The 23,319-nt window shown below is 49.8% G+C and overlaps 9 protein-coding genes across 9 annotated transcripts; 7 read left to right on the forward strand and 2 right to left on the reverse strand.

The window, feature by feature from the left end:
* Positions 1–82: 82 nt before the first annotated feature.
* PV10_02466 (uncharacterized protein) lies at positions 83–2,225 on the reverse strand (the record flags this gene model as incomplete). The annotated part of the gene is made up of 3 exons (XM_016366784.1): positions 83–1,824; positions 1,873–2,112; positions 2,147–2,225. The coding sequence occupies 3 exons, from the start codon at positions 2,223–2,225 to the stop codon at positions 269–271; spliced, it is 1,875 nt and encodes a 624-aa protein (XP_016226302.1). The 3' UTR covers positions 83–268.
* Positions 2,226–2,622: 397 nt separating this feature from the next.
* PV10_02467 (uncharacterized protein) lies at positions 2,623–4,717 on the forward strand. The gene is made up of 2 exons (XM_016366785.1): positions 2,623–3,394; positions 3,440–4,717. Exons 1-2 carry the CDS (start codon positions 2,869–2,871, stop codon positions 4,537–4,539), a joined length of 1,626 nt encoding a protein of 541 aa, XP_016226303.1. The 5' UTR covers positions 2,623–2,868; the 3' UTR covers positions 4,540–4,717.
* Positions 4,718–5,031: 314 nt separating this feature from the next.
* Positions 5,032–7,465, forward strand: PV10_02468 (uncharacterized protein). The gene has a single exon (XM_016366786.1). It carries the CDS (start codon positions 5,329–5,331, stop codon positions 7,291–7,293), a length of 1,965 nt encoding a protein of 654 aa, XP_016226304.1. The 5' UTR covers positions 5,032–5,328; the 3' UTR covers positions 7,294–7,465.
* Positions 7,466–8,251: 786 nt separating this feature from the next.
* On the forward strand, positions 8,252–9,959 carry PV10_02469 (uncharacterized protein; the record flags this gene model as incomplete). Its single annotated transcript, XM_016366787.1, has 3 exons — positions 8,252–9,340; positions 9,388–9,820; positions 9,901–9,959. The coding sequence occupies 3 exons, from the start codon at positions 8,252–8,254 to the stop codon at positions 9,957–9,959; spliced, it is 1,581 nt and encodes a 526-aa protein (XP_016226305.1).
* Positions 9,960–10,548: 589 nt separating this feature from the next.
* On the forward strand, positions 10,549–11,541 carry PV10_02470 (uncharacterized protein; the record flags this gene model as incomplete). Its single annotated transcript, XM_016366788.1, has 1 exon — positions 10,549–11,541. The coding sequence occupies one exon, from the start codon at positions 10,549–10,551 to the stop codon at positions 11,539–11,541; it is 993 nt and encodes a 330-aa protein (XP_016226306.1).
* Positions 11,542–13,787: 2,246 nt separating this feature from the next.
* PV10_02471 (uncharacterized protein) lies at positions 13,788–14,594 on the forward strand. Its single transcript, XM_016366789.1, has one exon. The coding sequence runs from the start codon at positions 13,953–13,955 to the stop codon at positions 14,451–14,453; it is 501 nt and encodes a 166-aa protein (XP_016226307.1). The 5' UTR covers positions 13,788–13,952; the 3' UTR covers positions 14,454–14,594.
* On the reverse strand, positions 14,485–16,420 carry PV10_02472 (uncharacterized protein). The gene has a single exon (XM_016366790.1). It carries the CDS (start codon positions 16,197–16,199, stop codon positions 14,721–14,723), a length of 1,479 nt encoding a protein of 492 aa, XP_016226308.1. The 5' UTR covers positions 16,200–16,420; the 3' UTR covers positions 14,485–14,720.
* Positions 16,421–18,064: 1,644 nt separating this feature from the next.
* PV10_02473 (uncharacterized protein) lies at positions 18,065–20,016 on the forward strand. Its single transcript, XM_016366791.1, has 2 exons — positions 18,065–18,535; positions 18,594–20,016. Exons 1-2 carry the CDS (start codon positions 18,164–18,166, stop codon positions 19,455–19,457), a joined length of 1,236 nt encoding a protein of 411 aa, XP_016226309.1. The 5' UTR covers positions 18,065–18,163; the 3' UTR covers positions 19,458–20,016.
* An 829-nt stretch (positions 20,017–20,845) lies between these two features.
* On the forward strand, positions 20,846–23,159 carry PV10_02474 (uncharacterized protein). Its single transcript, XM_016366792.1, has 2 exons — positions 20,846–21,705; positions 21,790–23,159. Exons 1-2 carry the CDS (start codon positions 21,242–21,244, stop codon positions 22,484–22,486), a joined length of 1,161 nt encoding a protein of 386 aa, XP_016226310.1. The 5' UTR covers positions 20,846–21,241; the 3' UTR covers positions 22,487–23,159.
* Positions 23,160–23,319: the final 160 nt, after the last annotated feature.

Genomic DNA, 23,319 nt, shown 5'->3' on the forward strand with positions numbered 1-23,319 from the left:
TCACTTTCTCATTCTTTTATTGTACATCAATAATGTACTCTACTGTAGGTATGTAGAGGGAGGTACCTACGCCTCTCTATCATCTGTCTCATTTTCCACTCCGACTCATCTCAATGTCGCCTTGGTCTTGCAGTATCTCACAAATTGTCGTCCATCATCATTTCGCACACAAAAAACTCCGGTCCGTCGCTGATGCAGTCCTTGCAATTCAAACAAACCTTACATGCCCAACTCAGAGAAAAGCCACACAAAATTCACATCAACCCCTTCACTCCTCGTCAAGGAGCCTCCGTAGGAGGTCGGATCCCGCTCCTTGCAACCCGTCTCTCATTTCTTTCTCAGTGATTGCGCAGACAATTTGCTTGTCGTCGCTGATCTTTCCATTGCGCGACGGCGTGTTTGATGGTGTCATTACACCCGAAAGTCGCCCCGATGCCTCGTGTACCAGACCTAGCGTTTCCAGACTGGCAACCACATCGCGAAACTCGGTGTTCTTCAAAGGCTGCAACAGACCCTCATCTCGTCTGCACAATTTCCCGTATGTCTCGAATAGCTCCTTGACTGTGGCAATTCTCGACCATGACTTTGATGGCGTTTTGAATGGATCACGTTTGTTGTTTCGATTTTCCGAAGCCACCAATGAGCACAACACTGCTTTTTGCTGCAGGTTCAATCCATTCAGCCGCGAGATGGCGCTGTTGTTGAAAAAGTTGGCCGCAATCTTGGCCACATGTGCAATCGTGACTCGAGGCGCGGTCTCCATGTTCATTTGTGTAAGCAGGTTCCGCTCGTTGCTTTTGCTTGCTTCCATATTCGCCCTTGGATTGCGAATCTCGCCCAAAGGCTGCTTGGTTGGTGTCACACTTGATTCTCCATTCATCTTCAGAATGGTCTCCTGTTCCACTCGATTAATGGCTTGACGCACCAGACTGAAAGCTTTGCGGAGATCCCCTGTTTGAGACGCAATTTTTTTCCCACTGAGCTGGATAGCTGCCGGATGCATCAGTGGCACAAAATCCGATGTCGCACAGACTTCAACTGACAGGAGAGATCGCAGCTTCGTTGAGATGATGCTGGAGATCTGCTGTGCTGAATATGGTAGGAAAGGTAGAAGTTCTGGTTGCATGTTCTTCAGTTTCAGCCGTGGCAGAAACCGGTCGGTCAAGTCCAGAGCGTTGGCAATTCCGATCAGCACAAGTGACGATGAAGGATGCATCGCCCACTCAAAGATGTTATACAGGAGCTCACAATCACTGCTGACAAGTGCGTCGATCTCGTCCATCAGAACAACACTCATCGTCTTATTCGGTCCTTCGCTGGTGAAGAGCCTACTGAGGCTTGTCTTTGCTGTCTGGCGACCGCTGGACGACATGCAAAACTCCTCACAGAACTTGGCCAACACATCGCTCGAGGTCTTCATTGCCACGCAGTTGATTGTCACAACCTTGACACACTGGTCCTGAAACACTTCTAGAACTTCGTGCACTAGCGCACTCTTGCCTGTCCCAGGAGGGCCGCTGACATATGTGCAACCGCCCCTCTGACTTTCTATTGCCTTGGAGATGAATTTGCTCAATTGGTCTCGTTCTGCCTCGCGGCCGATGATCTTGGAGCTTCCAGATTGGGTAAATAGTTGCCGTCCTCTGGAGTAGACATTTTGTGGTCGGTCAGAAGTTTTCGATGGGGTAGTTCTCGGGGTTAAAAGGCGACCAGTCAACCGGACACGATGCTTCGGGGTACTTGGGGATGTGGATGCAAAGACGTCCTTGAAGCGTGAAGTTGTTGGAGTTGCAACAATAGATGGCGAAGCGTTCTCGTCTGATGCTCGAAGGCGTTAATTATGGGACTTGGTTTCAGTCGAAATTCACATACCTGACACCTCTGAGGACTGCTCGGGCACTTCATCTACCGATAGCAGAAGTTGTCCATGTTTGGGGGCGGTCGTGCTTGTCGTTGCCTTTTCTGTTCGTCTGACGGAGCGAATTGATCTCGACGGTCTTCCAGCCTTGGCTTCGGCTTTATGCGATTCGATCTGTAGAACGCTGTCCTCGTAGATTTTTGGGGCTGACCGTCGCGTCTGTCTTTTAGGTGAAGGAGGCTGTATGGAGAGATCTATAAGTCGAAAGTCAGTCAATGCCCTCGCAACAGAACCATTTGCGAAGTCGGTACATGCCTTGTTCATCCAGAAGTCTTCGAGATCTCTTTCCCAGCACTGCAGCAGCCATTGGGAAGTATGGGAATGGCAGTTGTTGCTGCTTTTGCTCTCGATTGTTCGAGTTGGAGAAACAGAGGAAGGCACGACTCAGGTAGAGGAAAGCGCGAGTCAGGTCGTTCTTTCCTTGCTTCCTTGCCAAGAGTACGCGTTCCTGTTTGAACGCGACCGACCCGCGCTCCAGCCACCTGCAGCCACTATATGTCCCCACTCGACGCGGCTACAAGCGCCAGCACTTGAAGATACTATGCTTCACCCAAGTCATGAGCCCCTGGTCAAGCGCCGCGGCAAAGGACTCTGTCTTGGCAAGTTTGCATCTTGGGCATGGGGAATCGCGACTTCTGCCGCGTGAGTGCAGCGAGCGGGCCTGGTACCTGCCAATGACGAAACTCAATTGGGGCCTTTTCAAATGGCCAGTGACTGATATTGAAATCGTTTGTTTGCTGCTTCTCCCATCTGCCTCTTCTCATTATCAACCAGACACATTCTCTCTCACCGTCTCGTCTTCCCAACCCAGAAAGTATTTGACCACGATATTACTCCCAATTCGTGCACCTCCATATCGTCTACCCTAAACCTCTGATCCTCCCTCGACGATTCCTTCACTTCATCGATCTGATCCCATTGGGAGCATCACCTTGCACATCTTCTTCTCGATGGATGAAGCAATTGCCACATTGATCTCAGTTGCCGGTGCCACTCCAGAGCTAGCGGCGCAATATGCGCAGTTAGCAGATGGTGATGCTAACCAGGCAGTACAGCTCTGGTTTGAGAATGGTGGCGTGGACTTGTCCGGAGGAAACATTACATCGCAACCCCCTCCTCAAACAACCTCAAATCAAGCCGGCAGCCCCTCACACCCTATAGCCCTCGATGATGACGATGATAGTGCAGGTGACGCCAATGACCCTGTAGTCACTGGTGTCAATACCTCTACAAGACCAAACGAGCCACCACACTCCTCAGCACCTGTTGACTTTGAAGATGACGAAGCAATGGCGCGACGTCTGCAAGAAGAAATGTATGGAGAGGGGGCCACTCAAGAACCACGAGCTCCAATCGCTCGCCAGGCAGAGACGTTAGTTGGTCCTGGATCAGACCCATTTTCCATGCGTGGGATGGGGTATGAAGATGCAGTGCAAGAGCGACTTCGAGGTTTCCAGACACGACGTACTCAGCGATGTAAGTATTAGTCTCATACCTAGAAATTATGCTGACCATTCCAAGCGAATGTCCCAGGCATTTTTAATCAGCACCAGCCCTCCAGTATTTGGGAACGAGACAGTATCGATAACTCTCAGATTCTCGCCGAGTCGACCGGAGGCGAGTCCGAATCGACGACAAGAACGAACCGGCTGGCAAGACTATTTCAACCGCCGTGGGATTTGATGTTCAAAGGCGAGTGGGAAGATGCCAGAGACGAGGGCAAAGAGCATAAGAAATGGCTCCTGGTGGATATTCAAAACAACAGAGTCTTTGACTGTCAAGCATTGAACCGTGATCTGTGGAAGAACGAGGGAATTGTGGAGACGGTCAAGGAGAACTTTGTCTTCTTGCAATACAACAAGGATGACCCGAGGGCCAGCCAATACATTCAATATTACTTTCAGGGCTATGAAAACGAGGACGAATACCCACACGTTGCTATTGTGGACCCAAGAACTGGTGAGCAAATCAAGTTGTGGTCTCGCAAAGTCCCTTCCCCAGCAGAATTCTTGATGCAACTGCACGAATTCTTGGACCGATACAGTCTCGACAACAGCGCGCGGAATCCGGTGGCCAAGCGAAAGTCTGAAATCAAGAAGGAGAAACCTATCGATCAATTGTCGGAAGAAGAAATGTTGGAGAGAGCCTTACAAGCTAGTCTAGCGGGGGCTTCTCAAGACTTTGGGGGAGCCGCTCAGGCCAAGCAAGCACCAGCAGAAGACCCCGATGACTTGACGCGAAGCATCGGCGATGTGAGGAAGGAAGCCATGGCTAACTCAGAGAGCATGGACATTGACAGCAGCACTGCACCAACAGAACTACAAGAGACAAGTGCATTTTCGCAAATTCCAAGCACCAACCCGCATATCGAACCTGCCCAAGGTCCAGGTGTGACACGAGTTCAGATCAGGCACCCAGGAGGCAGGGTGGTGCGACGATTTACAGAAACCGACGCTGTTCAACGAATATATGAATTCTTGAAGGCAGAACCGCTGGAAGGTCGAGAAGGCGCCGACTTTGAGCTGATTTCAATGGGGAAGAATCTCATCGACGACCGGAACTCGACTATTGCTGAAGCTGGGTTGAAGAATGGGACCGTAATGGTGGAGTTCATTGAATGAGGCTGGAGCATGGTCGAGCTACGTGGTCCTATGTCATGATGCATTGCAGCGGCGTTCCCATGCAACTCAGGTAGCATACCCAAGATTAGACGAAACGTGCCATACCATGATGTGGCACGAGACAGCCCAAGTTGCAACATGGTACGAGAGATGTGACTCACGGAATAATGAAAGAAATAATCATGACTATTGCTGCAAGTGTCAGAAAAGAGCCCATTGCCAGTGTTGATTGGTTGCAAGTGACAGTGAGAACAGGGTGGTGTCGATGGTGTTAAGAGACTCATATATGTGGAAGTCTGTTCGACCAATCGGAGTGCCGGTGGCAGTGGGTGGAAGCAGCCACATGCGGCAAGGAGTAAACACTCTATTTCCGCTGCAGGAACCCGTCACCTTGACTTGGTCGACAACCACAACCACTAACACTCATTCATCACTTTGACACGTCCACACACTTCTGCTAATCATTCTCACGTCTTTCACTTGTTGGTGGCGATTGGATCTATCCTCAGATCATTCATATTCTACGACTTACGATCTAAACGCGACCAACGCCCATCAACGCGATTCCCATCTCGCATTACCCTCACTCACTCCTCTGCCACCCGCACAACATCTTATATCGAGTGGCGCATTCCTTAAACCCGGCAAGACGGTGGTGCCTGCCCAATGCAACGACAATCAACTCATAAAGTAGAACGCCATTACCCTTGATCGTTTAGCCCCCGTCGTCTCCTTTGGCCATCACCCAGATCCTGCCCATATCTCCCAGCAAGGGGTGTGTCGTCGATAATGGATCCCGAACAACTATATACCAAACAGAATTGCATAGGAGGTGGAAGTTTCGGCAAAGTCTACAAGGGTGTCGACAAAAGGACTGGTCAGGCAGTCGCCATCAAAATCATCGATGTGGAAAATGCTGAAGATGAGGTTGAAGACATCATTCAAGAGATCTCCATTTTGTCCGAACTCCAGTCTCCTTATGTCACAAAATACCATGGCTCTTTTTTGAAAGGCTCTGATCTGTGGATCATCATGGAGTTCTGCTCAGGGGGGAGTTGTTCTGACTTGATGAGACCAGGGCTCATTCACGAAGACTACATCTGTATCATCGTTCGAGAACTGCTCATGGGTTTGGACTACCTACACGGCGACAAGAAGCTGCACCGAGACATCAAGGCAGCCAATGTACTACTTGGTGCTAATGGGCAGGTCAAGTTGGCCGACTTTGGTGTTTCGGGCCAGTTGTCTGCTACCATGACCAAGAAGAATACCTTCGTGGGCACTCCTTTTTGGATGGCTCCAGAAGTCATCAAGCAATCAGGTTATGATCACAAGGCAGATATATGGTCCTTGGGAATCACCGCCATTGAGCTCGCCCTGGGGGAGCCCCCGTATGCGGATATTCACCCCATGAAAGTTCTCTTCCTAATCCCCAAGAATCCTCCTCCAACGCTTCAGGGCAATTTCTCACGCACCTTCAAGGATTTTGTCGAGCTCTGCTTGCGGCGAGATCCTAAGGAACGTCCATCCGCCAAAGAGCTCCTGAAACATCCTTTTGTGAAAAAGGCCAAAAAGACCACATACCTGACCGAACTTATCGAACGGAATGAGAGATACATGGCCACTCGTGGCGGTCGCTCTTCCGACGATGAAGAAGAAGAGGAAGACTATGCTCCGGTTATACATGATCCAGAAAACGATGACTTGTGGGATTTTGGCACAGTAAGGCCAATCGGAACGCGTGGTACGGGATTGCGGGATATGAATGACTCCGCGACTAATGCCCGCGCTTCAGCCGAACCTGTCGTCGCCAAAGGTCAATCAAATTGGGATGAGACTGTCAAAATTCCGGCCTCGCCACAGAAGTCCCCCGTCAAAGCCACGTTTCCTCCAACTCCATCCAAAGTCGCCTTACCCCCTTCACCGAATAAATCATCGTTTGCTGGAGCCGAACCAAAACCAGCGCCAGTCGTCAACCCGCAGACTCCGTCTGCCGCCTCGGCCGGAAAGACAAATCACAGTCCAGATTCCAACGGTTATGATAAGGCCATTCAGGCGCAGATAGCAAGAGACATGGGATTTCTAAAGCTTGACGACATGAATAGCCCTCACCTCAAATCTTCGACACCACCAGGAAAGAAGCCAAAGATGACAATTCCAGAAATTCCCCCATTCCGTGGCGTGTCTGGTCAGGGGCCGCCCCTGCGACAGCCGTCAGCCAGCAAGGCATCCGGGCAGCAACCTCTGCCTCCATTTTCACCAAAAGACTTGCCATCATTGCCTCAGTCGCAAACATCAACGGCAATGGCTAATCAGTGGGGCTCATCTGCCGGACAACCTGTGCCAAGTCAATCGTCGCATCCTTCACAAGCTGCACTCATCAGCAATATGGCCGCTCAGCAGGCAGGCTACGACTCCTCCCAAGAATTGACAGCTCTCAATTCTGTAATTATCCCAGCGCTAGAGGCTGCGATGCATCGCCGAACATACATGCTGAAAGAACTCGCAAGGTCAAGTAAACTCAGCCCTTCGGCAGCTGCCGAAATGCAACAACAACGAGTACAAACACACGAAAAAGTCAGAAGGTTGATTGCAAAGACTGCAGGCTTGTTCCACGAGATTCAGGCCTGTGACGCGGAATGTCCGGTTGGCATGGGTGGTGGAGTTACCGAGTTCTTGGAAGGCTTTTTGGAAGAGATTCTAGTTAGGGTTGAGGCAGCCGATGAACCCCAGCAAAGTCCACGAAGGACCTGAGCCTGGGCTGACCTGGACTAATGACAGACGATGAAGAGGAACATTGTATATTATGCATGAGACACGGTTGGGCACGAGGCTGTTATGCATCAGCCGCGTTTCGCCAACACGCGAACAAACGATAGGCCTTTAAAATTGGCCATGTTAAGAAATAGGCATTGCTGAAGTGGCGGGAGAGACCAAATTTACATATCTTTCGCTCAACATTCCTCTTCTTGCTTCGATCCTCGATCTAATGGATAATTTGGCCTGTTCACGATAGTCCCACCACGTCAGAATGTACAGAGTATGCATTTAAGATATTTAAGCTTAAATAAAGTTCACCCACACTAAGCCAGAAATGGCTAACCCATACATCCATCCTCGTTCTCCATGTGATAGTCACTGCTCAAACACTCAACCTTACTGACTCACTGGCCTGGAGTCTTGTCGATGGGTGATCAGGCATATAACCAAACATTACACAGCTAAAACCAGCAACCGGTCGGTGAAAGCTTTTACTAGTGCACCAAACAGGTCATCCGGAGGCAGGAAGTGGAAGAATGTACTTGCGAGAATAAACTCCCAGAAGTTACAAACAGCTAAGTGACAGCTATCGGCGCAAACATTGGTGCACAATATCAGTACCTAGATTAATGACATTTACATATATGAATGTCGAGAAACTCCAGATCAGCAACTTGAAAACGTTGATCTCAAACTCTAAGCGGCTTCTTCACCCTCTGTTCGATGGCAAAACTAAGACTGACGACAAATCAACAGATCTTCAAACTACCTTCACACACAGCGAAATGAAACGCGAGTCTCTTCACTTCCTGAGTCATGGTGGACTGATGAATCTCCTCCCTCAGTTATCAACAGAGCTTGAACAGTGACGCTGCTGCTTCATTAACTGTGCACGAGATTCTGTGACTCCGCGCTTAAATATATATGTTCCTCGCTTTTCGCGCCGCAGGAGATGTTCCTACCCTTACAGTATGCGAATTTCAGCCAAAGTTGCTCTCACAACTTTCACTTTTCGACGTTTCGCGTTCTCAAATCTCCGTTTTCCGCGAACAATTACGCAGAAGCACAGGGCCAACCATCCCAGAACGCAAGCGAATCAGAAAGTCCCCTCTCTGTTCACGTCTTCACACTTAGGTCAGATTATCGCAATAAACTCATCATGTCTCTCAATGGGTCCTGGGATTTCATCGAGGACGAGGACCCGTGTGATGCCTGGGGCGTCCCCATACCTCAAAGGCAAAAGCGGCGTCGCAAGATCTGCTTATGTGAGCAATATACTGGCATGAGCTTGATGGAACTCCCAGCCGAAGTCCGAATGAACATTATTGGCTTCGTCTTTGATCTTGGATTTTTCGAGATAGGGGGATCCATAACAGGAAGTTATGCCCCAACTCTTAAATCAATTTCAGTTCCAGAAATTTGGGTGTCGCTAAAGGGGCTCATGATGACATGCCGCCAATTACGATCAGAGTGTTTGGACGGCTTGGGACTGCGGTCAATCTGGAAGTTCGGCTTCACATCACAGACATTCTTACCTGCGAGAATGACAACTGAAGGAAGGGGCCCATGGAAGTTTGGCTTTCGAAATAGGTTTGGCGACTTCATCTGGGAGATGCCACGCTTGATGGGCCCAGAGTTCCTTTTTCCAATGCGACTGTTCGAGCTAGATATGCATTCCAGTTACCACAGGCAGTACCGCAAGCGCTTTCCTGTATTGCTCTCTGTATTGTGCGACCATATGCCAAATCTCGTGAGTTTTCGATTCAAGACGTCTCATTACATTGAGGCCTCCAGTGTCAACCCGAGGAGAACACGAGATACCGCCAACATCACTCGCAATCAGCAGAACCGTCGAACACTTTCGAGGTTTGCGTCCTTCTTGGTTCACCGCCATCAGAACCTTGATCTCATCAAGTTCGGTGAAACGACTAAATGGGGGTTACGGGTTTTTGCATCGGTCAACATAATGTCAAGACAATTGGCTGCCAGGCCCTTGCGACAGTCACCAGCCTGCAGAGCGCATCTTGAAGCTCAACCCGAGGTAAGACCAGTTTTACACAATATATACACATCACTAACTCTTGATAGAACTTGGTCCTGAACGCGACAAAAATCCGGCGCTTTCTTTGGGCAGAACTTGCCCACGTCAATATTGCAACTTTGACCTTGCCAGATGACAGTCGCACCTCCGAAATCGATGAAGGACATAGCCACTTTTCCGTGGTTGATCTTCAAGCGTACAGAACCAGGAAACAGCGAACTGCGTGGGGTTTTCGGAATTTCAGCGCCGATGACCTGATTGGATTCTGCAAGGCCCGTATGACGGGCAACATGGATGCTAAGAGTACTGCTTTCTGGAACTCTACAGAAGACCTTGCAAAAGAGGGACTGGCTCCCAAACCTCAATTGCGGTACTCGGAGATGGGACCCAATTGGGAACCTTCAGACCCGGCATACGAAAACAATCCACATCGTGGTGTGGCAATATACCTACGCATCCAAGACGTCGATCTTCCAAATGGTAGTATCACCTCCTTCTCTACTAGTTGGACAAGGGAAGATTGATCCCGGCGCTCTAACCATGAATGATTACAAAAATAGTACAATTCCCTCAAATGGAATCTGATCCTCCTGTACCCCTCCGGACACAAGACACATAGAAGAGCTATTAGACTTGAACCCATCGATTAACTGAAGTAGAACCCGGCATCGGAATGAAAATGTGACAGATCAGGGACATCTGGAATGGCTGCGTATCTTCCTGTATAAGACGGCCGCATTCTCCAACAGCTGGAGTTGATAAACCTAGGTACACTGGCCACTTGCTGACACGAGACATTTCTTGCACCGACACTTGCGTCAAAACGCGGTTGCACAAACAGCAGGGAGATCTTACCCGTACTCGTCGAGTCCCAGCCGCTACTTACTTGAAAAGTGCTCTAGTCAACGGTCTTTTCACCCATCTTTGGTGTGGATAGAAAGGACAAGGATGGGAAAAGGAGGTCAATACTTGATGCCAAGACATTGACACGTGACTGGACTCGACGACTTGCTGCTGACGACATGATCATGAAACAACTTCATCCAGCTGAGTTTCAGCAACAGAAGCCATCGATCGTTATATGGCATCATCCACTTTTGTGGAATATCTAACCTTTTCGAACGGCTCATCTCCCATATTCTTTATGACCACGGCCCTAGTCTCCCGTGAGATCCGCAACCCCTGTGCCGACACGGTTGGTTGTTGCCATGGCTCAGAAGCACAGCAACCTCATCCGCCTTAGCTCTCTCCAGGTAGGAGATCTGCCGGAGCACACGGAATTGCCGCTTTCCAACAACTCAAGGCCTGAATTGGAGACGTTTTTCACGACCCTAGTCAACGACGGCCTTGCTTTTCTCTCCGCCAAGTCGCTAGCCGACAATTTCTCTCATCACTCGACAAAGCCATCTTCTCCATCCTCATCTAAAGTTGAAGTCCTCACTTATTCAATCTCTGCCGCCGAGATCGGGCAAATTGAGTGGTCTGGTGGTAGGACTGTGGCGCGGAGCAAACCTCGAGCCCCAGATTCCGAACACTGGTTTGCTAGAAAAAGCATCCATCCAGACATCTCGAGCAAGAGCATCGACAAGGCTGGATCGGCCTGCTGGGACGAGTTTGTCTATGGCCTCAGGGACAATCACAGTGAGCATGAAGCAAAGTTTGATCCTTCTCTCTATGATGCCCGACCAGTACTGGATTGGAACCGTGACTTAGGCCTGCTCAAGGCACGCGGGCAGCTTGGATCCTTGATGGAGCCGACGCTGGGAATATACGAGATGTCACGTTCGATTCCTGGGCCCTTGTCACCACGGGCATTCTCCGTCCTGGTCGGCACCGCAAGCGTAGACGAGGATTTGTTCATTGCCGTGACAGTGCCGGTAAGCCTGAATGCGAGTATCGACAATGCCCTTTACAGTGTAGGTCGGAATATTCAGGACGGCGAAACAGCGCAACAGAGGAAAGAAGTCGTCATGGGCGTATATGCTGCAGTTGAGACGGTGAGGAGGGATCGCACCAAGCAGGAAATCGAATGGATCATGGCCACCGCGTCTGATGCAAGAGGGAATTTGCCCATGTGGTTGCAGCGTGTCAGTCTGCCGTCTCAACTGGTCAAAGACGTGGGGAATTTTCTCAAATGGATACAAACGGTAGATGATAAGGAGATGAAGAAGGATGGGGAATCTAAGGGGTCAAAGACATGATATAGAAGGGAGAGAAGGATGAACGTCATGTCATGTCCAAGCAAAGCATTCAATATGCCTGCCAATTTTGTGCGGGAGGCCTGCTTGGACTAATGAGGCATCGACGGTGGATCTCGTTGAGGACTATCATTGTCATGTAGAAACGCAAGCGATATTTTGAATCTTCATATTATCGTCAAGAGATGAAACGAAACTGAGCTATCATGCCTGATACTCCCTCTTGGAAGTTGATTATCCGTGAGCTGTCCACTGCTGCCCCCACCTAGACACTTGGCAGTTTCATCTACAATTCTCAAAGAATAAAATTAGGACATGGAATCTCTTCTCCAACTCTTGGTGTAATCATCTTGTCTGGGTAGCAGATGGAGATGGAGTCTTTGTACTACTTTACCCCAATTCCACCAACTTTTGCCCATTGAGATTCTGAGATTCTCCAACTGACGATGAGCCGTTGATTGGGTTCTCCGATTTCTCCCTTGTTATAACATGAAATAGAAATCATCAGTCATCTCGTCCTGGACGCATGCCGGAGATCTATAAGTTTTTGTACTATTTCACTCATGTCATTTCCATTTTTACAACGTCTTCTGCCTTGATAGAACAGAGTGGCAGTTTTCGACTAAACCTAGCTCCGTGATCGATCATCAACACTACCCCGCCACCATCTATTCAACATGGATCTCGTCCAAGTTTCAGGAGTTGGATTTGTGGGGCTAGGTGCCATGGGCTTACCGATGGCAGGACATCTAGCCACCAAACTGCCATCACATATTCGCATTTACGTCTACGACCTCGTACAGGAGAGTCTAGACAATTTACAGCAAGAATACCCTGAGCGGGTGGTCAAAGGTTCCAGTGCGAGAGATGTGGCGGAGAAATCGGTATGTCTGGCTGCATTTTTGTTACCAAACAAATCTACTGACCACCAGTATCTCAGCAAATCATATTCACCATGCTACCTGAAGGGAAACACGTGCGATCAGTATATATGGGCGGCGACTCAGACACGATATGCTCAAGTGACATTTCTGGAAAGTTGTTATTCGATTGCTCGACCATCGACACAGCCAGTAGTTTGGCGGTCAAGGATTTCATCAGTAAAAATTTCCCGACCGCTTCTTTCTACGACGCTCCAGTCAGTGGAGGTGTGGTTGGTGCGCAAAAAGGAACTATCGCATTCTTCCTCGGCGCCGATGGAAATGACCCTAAGCTGCCTCGTCTGATGGAGCTGCTGAGCATGATGGGCAAAGACGTCATTCCATGTGGAGGACCGTCGCAAGGCCTGGCGGCTAAATTGTCTAATAACTATCTATCTGGAGTCATTGCCATCGCCGTCTCCGAAGCCATGGATATGGGAATGCGGTCGGGGCTGGATCCCCGTGTCCTGGCCAAAGTTTACGCGGCTGGCACGGCGCAGAATACCATTTGCGACCGATTCTGTCCTGTTCCAGGCGTCTACCCTGAAGCACCATCTTCGAAAGGTTATACTAACGGATTCAAAGTCCAGTTGATGCGCAAGGACTTTTCTTTGGCGTTGGAAATGGCAAGACGAGTGGGTGCTAAGAACGTCTTGGGTGATATTGGATTAGCTACCTATGATGGTGCTAGCAAGGACTCAAGATGTGTTGATCTAGACTCGAGAGTCGTTTACCGCTACCTAGGTGGAAATGAGGACTGGCAGAAGGACGCGGATGAGGCGACGGCGAGTATATCGAATGGGATATAGGAGGATGAGGAGGTCAATCGTCGTGGTATGCGATCGATCATCCTGGAGGAATAGTACTGAGTAGACTGCATGTGTAGAATTTTCCAATTTTTTCACACCACTGCTCGAGATCCATTCAATTCTTCACATTTTGCTGTTATCTCTCCTCTTCCCAACCCTACTGGTAGCATCCTCTTTCCCCCTCCCCTCCCAAGAACTCTCCTACTCCTCCTACTCTTCCTTCCACGTGTCACCACGTGACGCTATCAAAAAGTTGGAGAAGTCGCACCAGAATTGGAGAAAGGAAGATACATTTCCCTGATTCCTCCAATCAATGCCTCCGATTTGCGGAGTAAATCCTGTGGTGCCAACCTCCCACCTGATGTTCAAAGACGTCCGTTTTGCGCAATGCCATCGGAGACAGGCAAGCTAGGTGGGGGGAAACGTCGTAGCAATTGATCAGGTGGAGACCATTCTCTCATCCTATAAATGAGTTCCGATTTCGCGCGAGACACTAGAATGAGTACAAGTAAAATATAACCTTGAGAGTCGACTCCTTTGTCAATTTTTGATAGTTTGGGACATATTGGCCAGAGAAATATCTGTATCTCATCCTTCCAGCTTGCCCAAACTTAATCAAGCCCATCATCATCTACTTTCCCTTAGCTCAAGCGATCAAGAACAATTACTCAGCTATAAGAGCAACATGTCAGGATCCAACACCAACACCCCACAGGACTTGTCCAAGGTCACCAGCGCCGTCGACCCGGCACTACGACCAGCACACGAAGCACTGTTCAACGCCGGATTGGCAGTTCGACGAGCCGTGGTGGGCGATGCCTATGTCGACCGAGCACTGGAGAATGGTTCGACCGAATTCTCTCGTCCAGGCCAAGAACTCGTCACTGAGTGGTGTTGGGGATATGCCTGGACCCGGCCGGGCTTGGAACGCCGAGATCGCTCTCTCATCAACATCGGCATGCTCATGGCTTTGAATCGCGCTCCTGAGTTGGCTGTCCATATTCGTGGTGCCAGGAACAACGGTCTGTCTGAGACGGAGATCCGTGAGGCTATTTTACATGCCACAACATACTGCGGTGTACCTTCTGGCGTCGATGCGATGAAGGTCGCGGAAAGGGTCCTGAATGATATGGAAAAGGAAGAAGGGCTTAAGCGAGAATTGGGTGCGAGGAGTAAGGATGCCTAAAGGTTGGAACACAGAGTTCGAGTGAGGATAGTTTCAAGGTATTGATGATATGCTGCCATTCATACATGTCTGATATGTGATCATCTATCTAGTATGCGAAAATAACCCATATAAAATACCCACGCTCAATATGCTTGACCATATGCGTTTTATCAACTTTTGAACCTGCCATTGAGCTTTTTGGATTGATGCATTTTCATGTCCGCGCTAATATGCAACAAAATTCGATACAACTCCCTACCTGTTTCAGGCTCAGTCCTGACCCTCTCACACAGCATCGCCTGCGTGACCGTTAAGATGCCGGCCTTTCTCCTGGGTCTCTTCCTCCTTGCGAGCCGCATCTCGAGCAGCCTCGGTGCTTTCTGCTGCCGCCACGAATCTCTCTAGGTCAACACTAGTGGCTGCTGTGGTGGCCTTGGCCCTCAATGCGCTGCGAATCTCATCCACTGACTTCTCCGCCCAACTGCTGTAGCTGCTCTCGCTCAACGGGAAGAGTACCTTGTTGCGTTCAGTTGTCACAAACTTGGAGGAGCTCGGAGGAGCCATGGATGTCAGAACATCGATATCTGAGGCAATCTCGCGGCAATAGCTGTCAAGTGGCAGATCGTTGACATCGGTTCCAAAGGGATTCTCAATCTCGTACCCAATTGCAGCAAGGCCAAGGATGATGTAAGCTCCTAGCATGGTCCCAAAAATGGTTACCCATCCTAGACTCTTATAAAGCTGGAACGGCAGGACCAGGATGTAGGCCCAGGTGATTTGACTGATGGAGATGGAGTAGGCGAGAGGGACGGGAGTGTTGAGAACACGCTCAGTTCCAGTAAGAACGTCGGCAAATGTGGCCAATCCGTTCATCAGCTGGGTTTGGTGAGCAGGAACTTTCATGGTGCCGTTCTGGATGGTCTCCTCGACATAAGCTGACAAGTAGTTGAGCACCTCGAGCGGGACGTTGCCAAGGTTTTCTCGACTCTTTTTCAAGATTTTGCGAGGATTGGACTGGCCAAAGGGGATGTCCAACCAGCTAGCAAACTCTTTCCATGCTGTTTGCTTATTTTGTTGCAGTTTTGACTGGTCAGCCATTTGAGCAAGGGTGTAAATGTTACCGATCAGAGGTTCCAGGTCTGGATAGTTGGCAGCGGGTTCGAAGCGGAGGCGGTGCTTCAAAGACACGGCAAAGGCATTGATGAGATTGAGTGCTGTCAATTTGGCCAAAATGTCGGCTTTGCCGAGTTCTGGATCCTGTGCATGTCTCTCTTGGGTGTGGATCCAGATCAGTCGAGCAAGGCTTCGAGCGGTGACCTGGAGCTGTGCCCAATACTTGCGTCCCTCGCTATACCGTTCGTAAGCCGTGGTGGATCGGAAGGAAAGAGCCAGACCGACGACAAAACCGGTGATAGTAAGCAAGACCGGATTGATACCGAGGTTGTAAACAAACTTGGAGATGCAGGTGACGGCGGTAGCCCAAGTGGCGACGAAAGTGAGAGGAATGATCATCTTTGGAATGATGCTGCCATGGAGTCGAAGAAAAAGTGGCCATTTGGAATGATGAGTCATGTCTCGGGGCCCTTTGAAATATTCGTCGAGATACATCGAGGTGTGGGTTTTCTGTCGAAGGGCGATGGGGGTGAAATGAGGGTTCCGGCCAGGAGAAGGGAGAGCACTGGCTGCCGAGTTGTGAGAAGAGGCAAAGTCGGTGACATTGAGGTCAGGGATCTTGTGAGACTCCATGGTGAGAGGCGTGGTCATTCTCAGTAACTAGGCGTTCTAGTCACAAGAAAGGTAAGGGAGGAAGGGAATGGCAAGAGGGATGTGAGCTGATGTCAGTTTTCCTGTGCAATCATCAGAAACAGGGCCAGCGTCGGTTCTCAACACCGAAGCAGGAAAGAAAGAAAGATGGGTTTGGCTCCAAACCACAGGTCGATAGCCAGAGGACTCATAAAGCACTGTCAAGGTGAAGGAAAGAAAACATGGAGCAGACAAAGGGAAGATCAAAGGGAGAAATAAAAGCAGGAAGCTTTTATGGTGACCGCAGTCAATCCACCATACTTCCCCATTCAATCGGAAAGCTGCAACAAACAGGGTTCGTGCTAAGAAACAACAAAAGCCGCTCAAGGTTAAATTTAACATTTTTATTCGACGAAGCGATGAGCACTCGTGGCGGCGAGCGATTGGACTTCTGGGGTGAAAAGGCGTGATATGGCCCCAGGTACACAGTGAGGCCTCAGGGATGAAACAACATACAAAAGTTTGGAAATATGGTAACCAGCTTGGGGAGGGACCTAACCAAAGGCAGGGAGACATACAGGGGAGCTGAATGGCGCCGGGGAAGGCCAGTCCCAGGGTCATTTTGTGCTGGATGCCCAACAACAGGCAGCCATCCTCTCATGCCTCCTGGGGGGCACGGGGGCTCAGATGGACAGAGAATGACAATTGAACAACTGCTTTTGTACTTGCCGTGGACAAATCTCATCAAAGCTAGACGGAAGGCGCAACTCGGTCGGCTCCCTACCTACGGAGTACCTCATGTCCTACGCGGAAGGCACGATGGAAATCAAATAGAAGGTGGTCAGTCGAGCCTTCTGCATCTAGACCCTGAATCAGAGGACTAAGTTTCTTCTTGGCTGAAATTTAAACCTTCCTTGGCGACGCTTGGAACAGAGAAAGATCGAGGGGTTCGGGCCCAGCCCTCGGGGTCAGCGCCTCTGCCGCTTACCTAAACCAGGTAATGATTGATGTGCTAGGTATGTGCACCCTACGCAATGTGGCCCGGGTCCTAATCACAGCTCTCAGGGGTGTCCTACAGGTACGGAGAAAATTATGAAATATCATTCAAACAACCTTTAAGGCAGGATTGAGAATTAATTCTATAGTGATATGCTTTTTGATCTGATTTATGACACAGGATCACGTGTGAAGAAGAAAAATGACCAACCGTAAGCCCATAAACAGGCTTGAAAGGGAATAAAAGGTCCCAGGCGACCACGCCACCCCGAGACTTGTGGTCAGATCAAATGAGGTCAGCACAGCTGCTACGACCAGACTTTTTCCATCCGTCATCACCCAAGACTGTGACCTATTCCACCAATCCATCTATTTTTGTCGCCATCTTACCTACTTACCTATTGTATGTGCTAACTTACGCCCATTCCGCATTCAATTTGTCCTTACTCCGTAAAGACCCTCCAGCCTCACCTACCGGATTTGCAGCATCAATAACGGCTCAGCCAACCATCCAAGTGACACCATTCCTCAGGTAATCCACCCAACACGAGCCTTTGAATTGGCTGCATGCGGCCAACTCGCATGCCCGAGACCTGGCGTCCTAGGCATTAGTAGCTCGCCCCTCAACGCAACCGAGTCCCGGATTCCCAATTCACGATTCTCGTTTGTGCCACCTCCAAATCACAATCTTCCTAGACTCGACAAGTGGATGCACCCTTACCCACCATCCCTTGATTCTTGGAATTCCTCCGCATTTCGACAATCATCTTTTGCTCATCGTGACTTGGTAGAAAATCAGATTGTTGTAACTCTCATCTACTCAGTTCATCTGTTCATTAGCTGGGTGACTGGCTGCTTCAAAGAACTTGCCGCCTTCAGCCATGATTGTCCCACCTCTCTCATATTAGCCACCGTTCCTTGCGCCGGATGAGAACACTGTCCTTCAGTCTCCTTTTTCCCCTCTACTTCCCCGGCTCTCGTTCTGGAAAATGCTCTTCCTATTGCCTACCCGTTACAGTCTTATGTTAATTGCCACCACTTTGACATGCTTATTGCTTTATCTCACCTTCTCCCCGCCCACCTTCTGGGATCAAGCTGTCGTCTATGACGATGCTGCCCCTCGTGGCAATGGCACGGATCATCTGCATATGTCTCAGCACTTGTCAACCCCTATACGAGACAAACGATTGGCCCAAGTCTTGAATGATACTTTGGGTTTCCAGGAGATCTATTTGATATCATTACCCACACGCACCGACAAGCAAGACACATTCGCCATGCAGGCTGCCTTCACATCCCTTAGGTATACCGTCATTGATGGTGTTGATGGCAACACTGTTCCTTCAAAAGCCCTTCCACATGTAAGGAGTCTGCTTTTTATTCTTCCGAATGGAAAAGACTAACGTCAGATGTACATAGACCATGGACTTGGGTCCGAATATCGTCGGTTGCTGGCGAGCTCACATGAACACTCTCCAGAAGATGGTTCGCGAAAACATTGCCACTGCCTTGATCTTTGAAGATGACGCCGACTGGGACGTCTCGTTCAAACAACAAATGGTTCAATTTGCTCGAGGTTCTCGATTCATCACCAATACCACTCGTCCTGAGAAATCGGCCTCACCATATGGCGACAATTGGGATATTCTCTGGATCGGCCATTGTGGAACTTGGTATCATGAACAGGACAACCGCCGCATGTTTGTCATTCCTCAAGATCCGACCGCCGAGCCTCTCCAGCTTCGTCAGAACGTCGATCAGCCGGACCTGTCGCACTGGGAGACTGGCCCTCACGCCGACCCACGCACACGAGTTGTCTTCAATTCCAAAGGCGGAGTCTGCACTCCAGGGTATGCCATTTCTCAACGAGGTGCTCGCAAGGCACTCTTCCACATGAGCATGATTCCATACAACGACCCAGTCGACTGGGGTTACGTGAATCTGTGCAATGACCAGAAAATGAACATGACGTGCGTTTCTGTGTTTCCTCAGCTCGTTGGTGTGTCGCGACCGACTGCCAATACCAGCAAGACTAGTGATATTGGGTATGGCAACGACGAGGATCGAGTGGTGGAAGAGGCCAAGTCACTGCACATTGTATATTCCACCAGGCTGAACATGGAAAGGCTCATCAGGGGCGATACTGTTTTTGACAGCCAGTTCCCCGACATCACTGGACCGCAGATGGATATCAAGGAAATCGGAGCAGCCGTTGGCCATGCCGAGATTCTTCATGTTGACGATCTACCCAAGCCTAAACTCGACGGACAACCCCCTACTTGAAAGGGCAATATCATGAATCGTCCTAGATGGACGTCCTCAACCCGGCCAAAACATGGATCTCACAGCATTCTGATCGCAGTTAAACGATCGCATCTCAACACTCCCCAGATTACGAACTCGAGCGGACAACTACCGGTGACCTGGATGATTTACTTGGTGTACATCACGTTGATGTCTCTCATGCTCGCGTGTACAGGGACACAAGGTTCGCAGATGGGATATACTATCATTATTATCGAACGATGACCATGCACTGTCTGCATTGTTCATTCGAAAGAGCAGGGATGTCTCTGCAGGCAAGGTTGAAGCCATTTGAATTATGACCTGAAATATACAGGTTCATGTGATATCACGTGTTTGGAGTCGAGCATTGTGGAAGAAACGGACTCCCGATCTTTTTTGTACGAGTAGATTGCGGAAGCGGTGGGAAATTCTGAAACAAAATCGCAATCAATGGCAAGAGCAAAAACGGGTTAGATGCGTGGGGAGGTGGGGTCCGGTTCGGACAACGATTGGAAGGTGCGAGTTGAGATCAATCTTGCCAGTGGTAAGCTAAGCCTCTTTCCATTATCGTATGCACATCACCCGTTTTTACCGACGCGTGAAAGACGTGGGCGTCGCGTCTTCTATCCAACCACGCCAACCAAACGCCACAAGCGTCACCTCTCGCCAGGAAGTCGCAGCCCCTGGCGCGCAATCGGAGATTTTGCATTCCAAAAATTTCACGCTTGAGAGGCACCTACGAGCATGCAAGGAGGCGTGGGAGGTCACCTATGCACCCTCAATGCACTATGCAGAGATTAGGGTACCTAGCCTTGCATCGTCATATATCATATCCGACCAGTAATCAACTTAGACCACCCCCTTGGGGCGAAAAGTATGTATGTGCATCTGTGTGGCGCAAAGGATTACAGCTCTCTTTTTCTCCAACACACGGAAGATATCTAAATAGTTTTAATTGTACCCGTGGTATCGCAACACAAGAATGGAATCAATGGCGCACAAAGGGAAAAGGAGAGGGGTTGTACCGGCTAGTAGCTGTCCCACCTAAATGGTCCCCCCAAGTCGACCCTCTCTGGGTACTCGCGGGTGCCTGAAACTCGCCCACATGTCAATCACCATAAATCAACCTGGAAAGAGTAAATGTCAACTGCCAACGGTGCTGTCTCCAGCCCCTGAGTACCTGCCTTGTATGCTTCGGTCACTATCAGCAGCGTCCTAAACAGTGTGCCGTATTTAAATCGCCACGCTCTCTGGTTCAAGCCAATGGCAGCTTTCCATTCCGCCTTGGAAGTCTGTGCACCTTCAGCCATTCGCAGCTCGCTGCTTAAATACTTCCCCTTGAGGTTATAACATGGTCAGTGCTTTACCATACCACGCTCCAACTCGTCAAGCCCCCGCGGCTTCGCCCTTGATACTTTTATCGTTGTCTTGCACTTCAACCAGACAGTTGGCCACCGCCCTTGCGACGTCCCATCAGCTCCTTCAGCTGTGTCCTCGACCTGTGCAATAAATGACCTCCCTCCGTCCTACCTTGCCCTTGCACCTCCCTGGCCCTCACCACCGTCCTTGCGCACGATAACATCCTCAGTCTCTTTGGCGCGGGGAGATCAACACCAGGGCCGTGTTGCCTACCTTACCACAATTCTCGCCCCCAGGAACCCCCACCATTGACCTAGAGCCAAATACAAGTCTACTTACTTGACAATCTTTGGTGCAAAGACAGCGCACCACGAGGCAGAAAAAAAGAACATCTGGACTATTGTACCACTCCAAAATCAAAGATGGAATCACCCTCCCATCGGAGTATGAACCCTCTCCAACAATTCTATGGTGGCCGCAAGGTGATGCGATGGGTTGTCTTTGTGGCCGTGTCCGCGATTGCCACACTGTACCTGACGGGCCAGAGTTATGCTCCTGGGTCTTTGTCGAGAGGCTCCCACGGATATGCCAAATACTTGACACCTCAGGAACTCATGGAACGGCCTATTTCCAAAGACCTTCAGACAATCCCCAAGGTCTTCCACCAGAGTTGGTCGTCGACTGAGCTGCCAGCGAAATTCGCTCGCTGGAGCGACACCTGCCGCAAACAACACCCCGACTGGGAATGGGTATTGTGGACTGACGAGGACAACGAGGAGCTGGTCAAAAGGCATTTTCCATGGCTGTTGAAGACATACAAGGCCATGCCTGGCATGATCTATCGGGCGGATTTGGTTCGCAACCTGTATATGTACATGTATGGCGGGTGAGTATTTTTCCGGGTTCTAAGCCCAATAAGCCTCGCTTTGAGGGCGAAAACACAGCGCGCTGACTGTCCGCCTCTCCACAGGGTTTATGCTGATCTGGACGTCGAATGTATCCGTCCAATTGACCAAATGTTTGGCACTTACAATGTGTCGACCGTGTCACACGCAAAGCCGCGACCACTGTCGACCCATGATCTACAAAAGAATGGCCGAAAGGCCTTCTTTGGGCGCATGGGCACAGACAATGGATTCGACAACTCGATTCCCAACGCATGGATGGCTTCCACCCCGGGTCATCCCTTCTTCCTAGTCCTCGCCGAGTCGGTTATGAGAGATCATAACGACGAAACCAAGGCGGGCCAGTCAGTCGAGGCCACCACAGGTCCAGCCAAGCTGTTCTACATGATTGAAGAATATAATGAAAAGGAGGGCAAGTATGAGGGTGATAAAATCGACAAGGCCGTAGCCAAGAACCCGACCTCAAAACAATTCACCCCCAAGAAAGGCCTGGGTCATTCCATCGAAGTCCTGCCCTTCCACAACATCTACCCTTATTCATGGCAGCGAGATGGCGAGGCCTACCGCTCCGTCTGCTGGGCCGCTCGCAAGACCTTCAACGCTGAGCGCTGCAAGTTACTGCTGGCCACTGATCACTGGCCCAGCTACACCATCACCTACTGGAGCCATTCCTGGACTGGCAACGGCCATGACTCGAACAATTTGGAGCGTCTGATGGAGGAGGAAGATGAGAAAGAGGAAAAGGTTGAGGAAGAATCGTGAGTAACACAGTCACTCGACCACGATTGGTCCCGACCTTCTTTAAAGAGTTTCAACGAACGACACCATCACGGCCCGCTCAAATGACATCGACTACCGTGGGGAGGTGTGGAGTTTGTTGTCACTCTATATATGTCGTCACGAGACGATTTCCGACCCGGATAGACGTCTCTGGGCGGGAACACTGAACCGCTTCAACAGACAAACTTCTGGATATTCGATCAGTACATGTCCGCGGCCCCCCTCTCCCCCAGAGATCCATTGAAAATCGAGGCGGAAATGGAGGTTTCGCAACCATGTACACTTTCTGAACGGACACGAACCAACGGCAACGGCGCAAGGCAAGGCAAGGCAAGGCAAGGAACCGGGAACAGGATTCCCCTCCCCAAGATTCTATAAACACACTTTTTTCCCTTCCGCTCTTCAAAGTCATGTCATGTCATGAATTAATGGACACGTGTCATATGACGACGGCGGCTTCGATGATTATGGTGATGGTGGCGGTGGTGACGAGAGTAGAGAAGCGAGCTGGAGCAGGAAGAGGGGCTGGTCGATCAATGAAGACTACGCCCCGACTACTTTTGGAAATGGTATGTATACTTACTATAGAGCAAGAAAGGACAGCAATTTGTTCCGGATCTAAACTGGACTCGTTCGAAATATTATTGGATAGATGGTAATGATTAGTAGTCTCTGTGTGTTGGACAAACGTGATGATGGATGTCATATAGACCTCCAATTCCTTAAAGTTAGATTATTCACCGCCTCGGCACCTCCCTTTGGGGTATCCCGTTTCCTGAGGATTCAAGACACCAAAGTCAATGATGCATCAAGTG

This window comes from Exophiala mesophila, assembly GCF_000836275.1.
Source record: "Exophiala mesophila strain CBS 40295 unplaced genomic scaffold supercont1.2, whole genome shotgun sequence".
In the NCBI taxonomy this organism is placed as follows: Eukaryota; Fungi; Ascomycota; class Eurotiomycetes; order Chaetothyriales; family Herpotrichiellaceae; genus Exophiala; species Exophiala mesophila.

Bases quoted from the DNA above. Each gene is read 5' to 3' on its own strand.
- PV10_02473 (XM_016366791.1), top strand. From the start codon at position 18,164: ATGCTCTTCCTATTGCCTACCCGTTACAGTCTTATGTTAATTGCCACC. The intron at 18,536-18,593 runs GTAAGGAGTCTG...AGATGTACATAG, and splicing joins CTTCAAAAGCCCTTCCACAT to ACCATGGACTTGGGTCCGAA.
- PV10_02474 (XM_016366792.1), top strand. From the start codon at position 21,242: ATGGAATCACCCTCCCATCGGAGTATGAACCCTCTCCAACAATTCTAT. The intron at 21,706-21,789 runs GTGAGTATTTTT...GCCTCTCCACAG, and splicing joins TATATGTACATGTATGGCGG to GGTTTATGCTGATCTGGACG.
- PV10_02468 (XM_016366786.1), top strand. From the start codon at position 5,329: ATGGATCCCGAACAACTATATACCAAACAGAATTGCATAGGAGGTGGA.
- PV10_02467 (XM_016366785.1), top strand. From the start codon at position 2,869: ATGGATGAAGCAATTGCCACATTGATCTCAGTTGCCGGTGCCACTCCA. The intron at 3,395-3,439 runs GTAAGTATTAGT...GACCATTCCAAG, and splicing joins GACACGACGTACTCAGCGAT to CGAATGTCCCAGGCATTTTT.
- PV10_02471 (XM_016366789.1), top strand. From the start codon at position 13,953: ATGTCAGGATCCAACACCAACACCCCACAGGACTTGTCCAAGGTCACC.
- PV10_02472 (XM_016366790.1), bottom strand. From the start codon at position 16,199: ATGACCACGCCTCTCACCATGGAGTCTCACAAGATCCCTGACCTCAAT.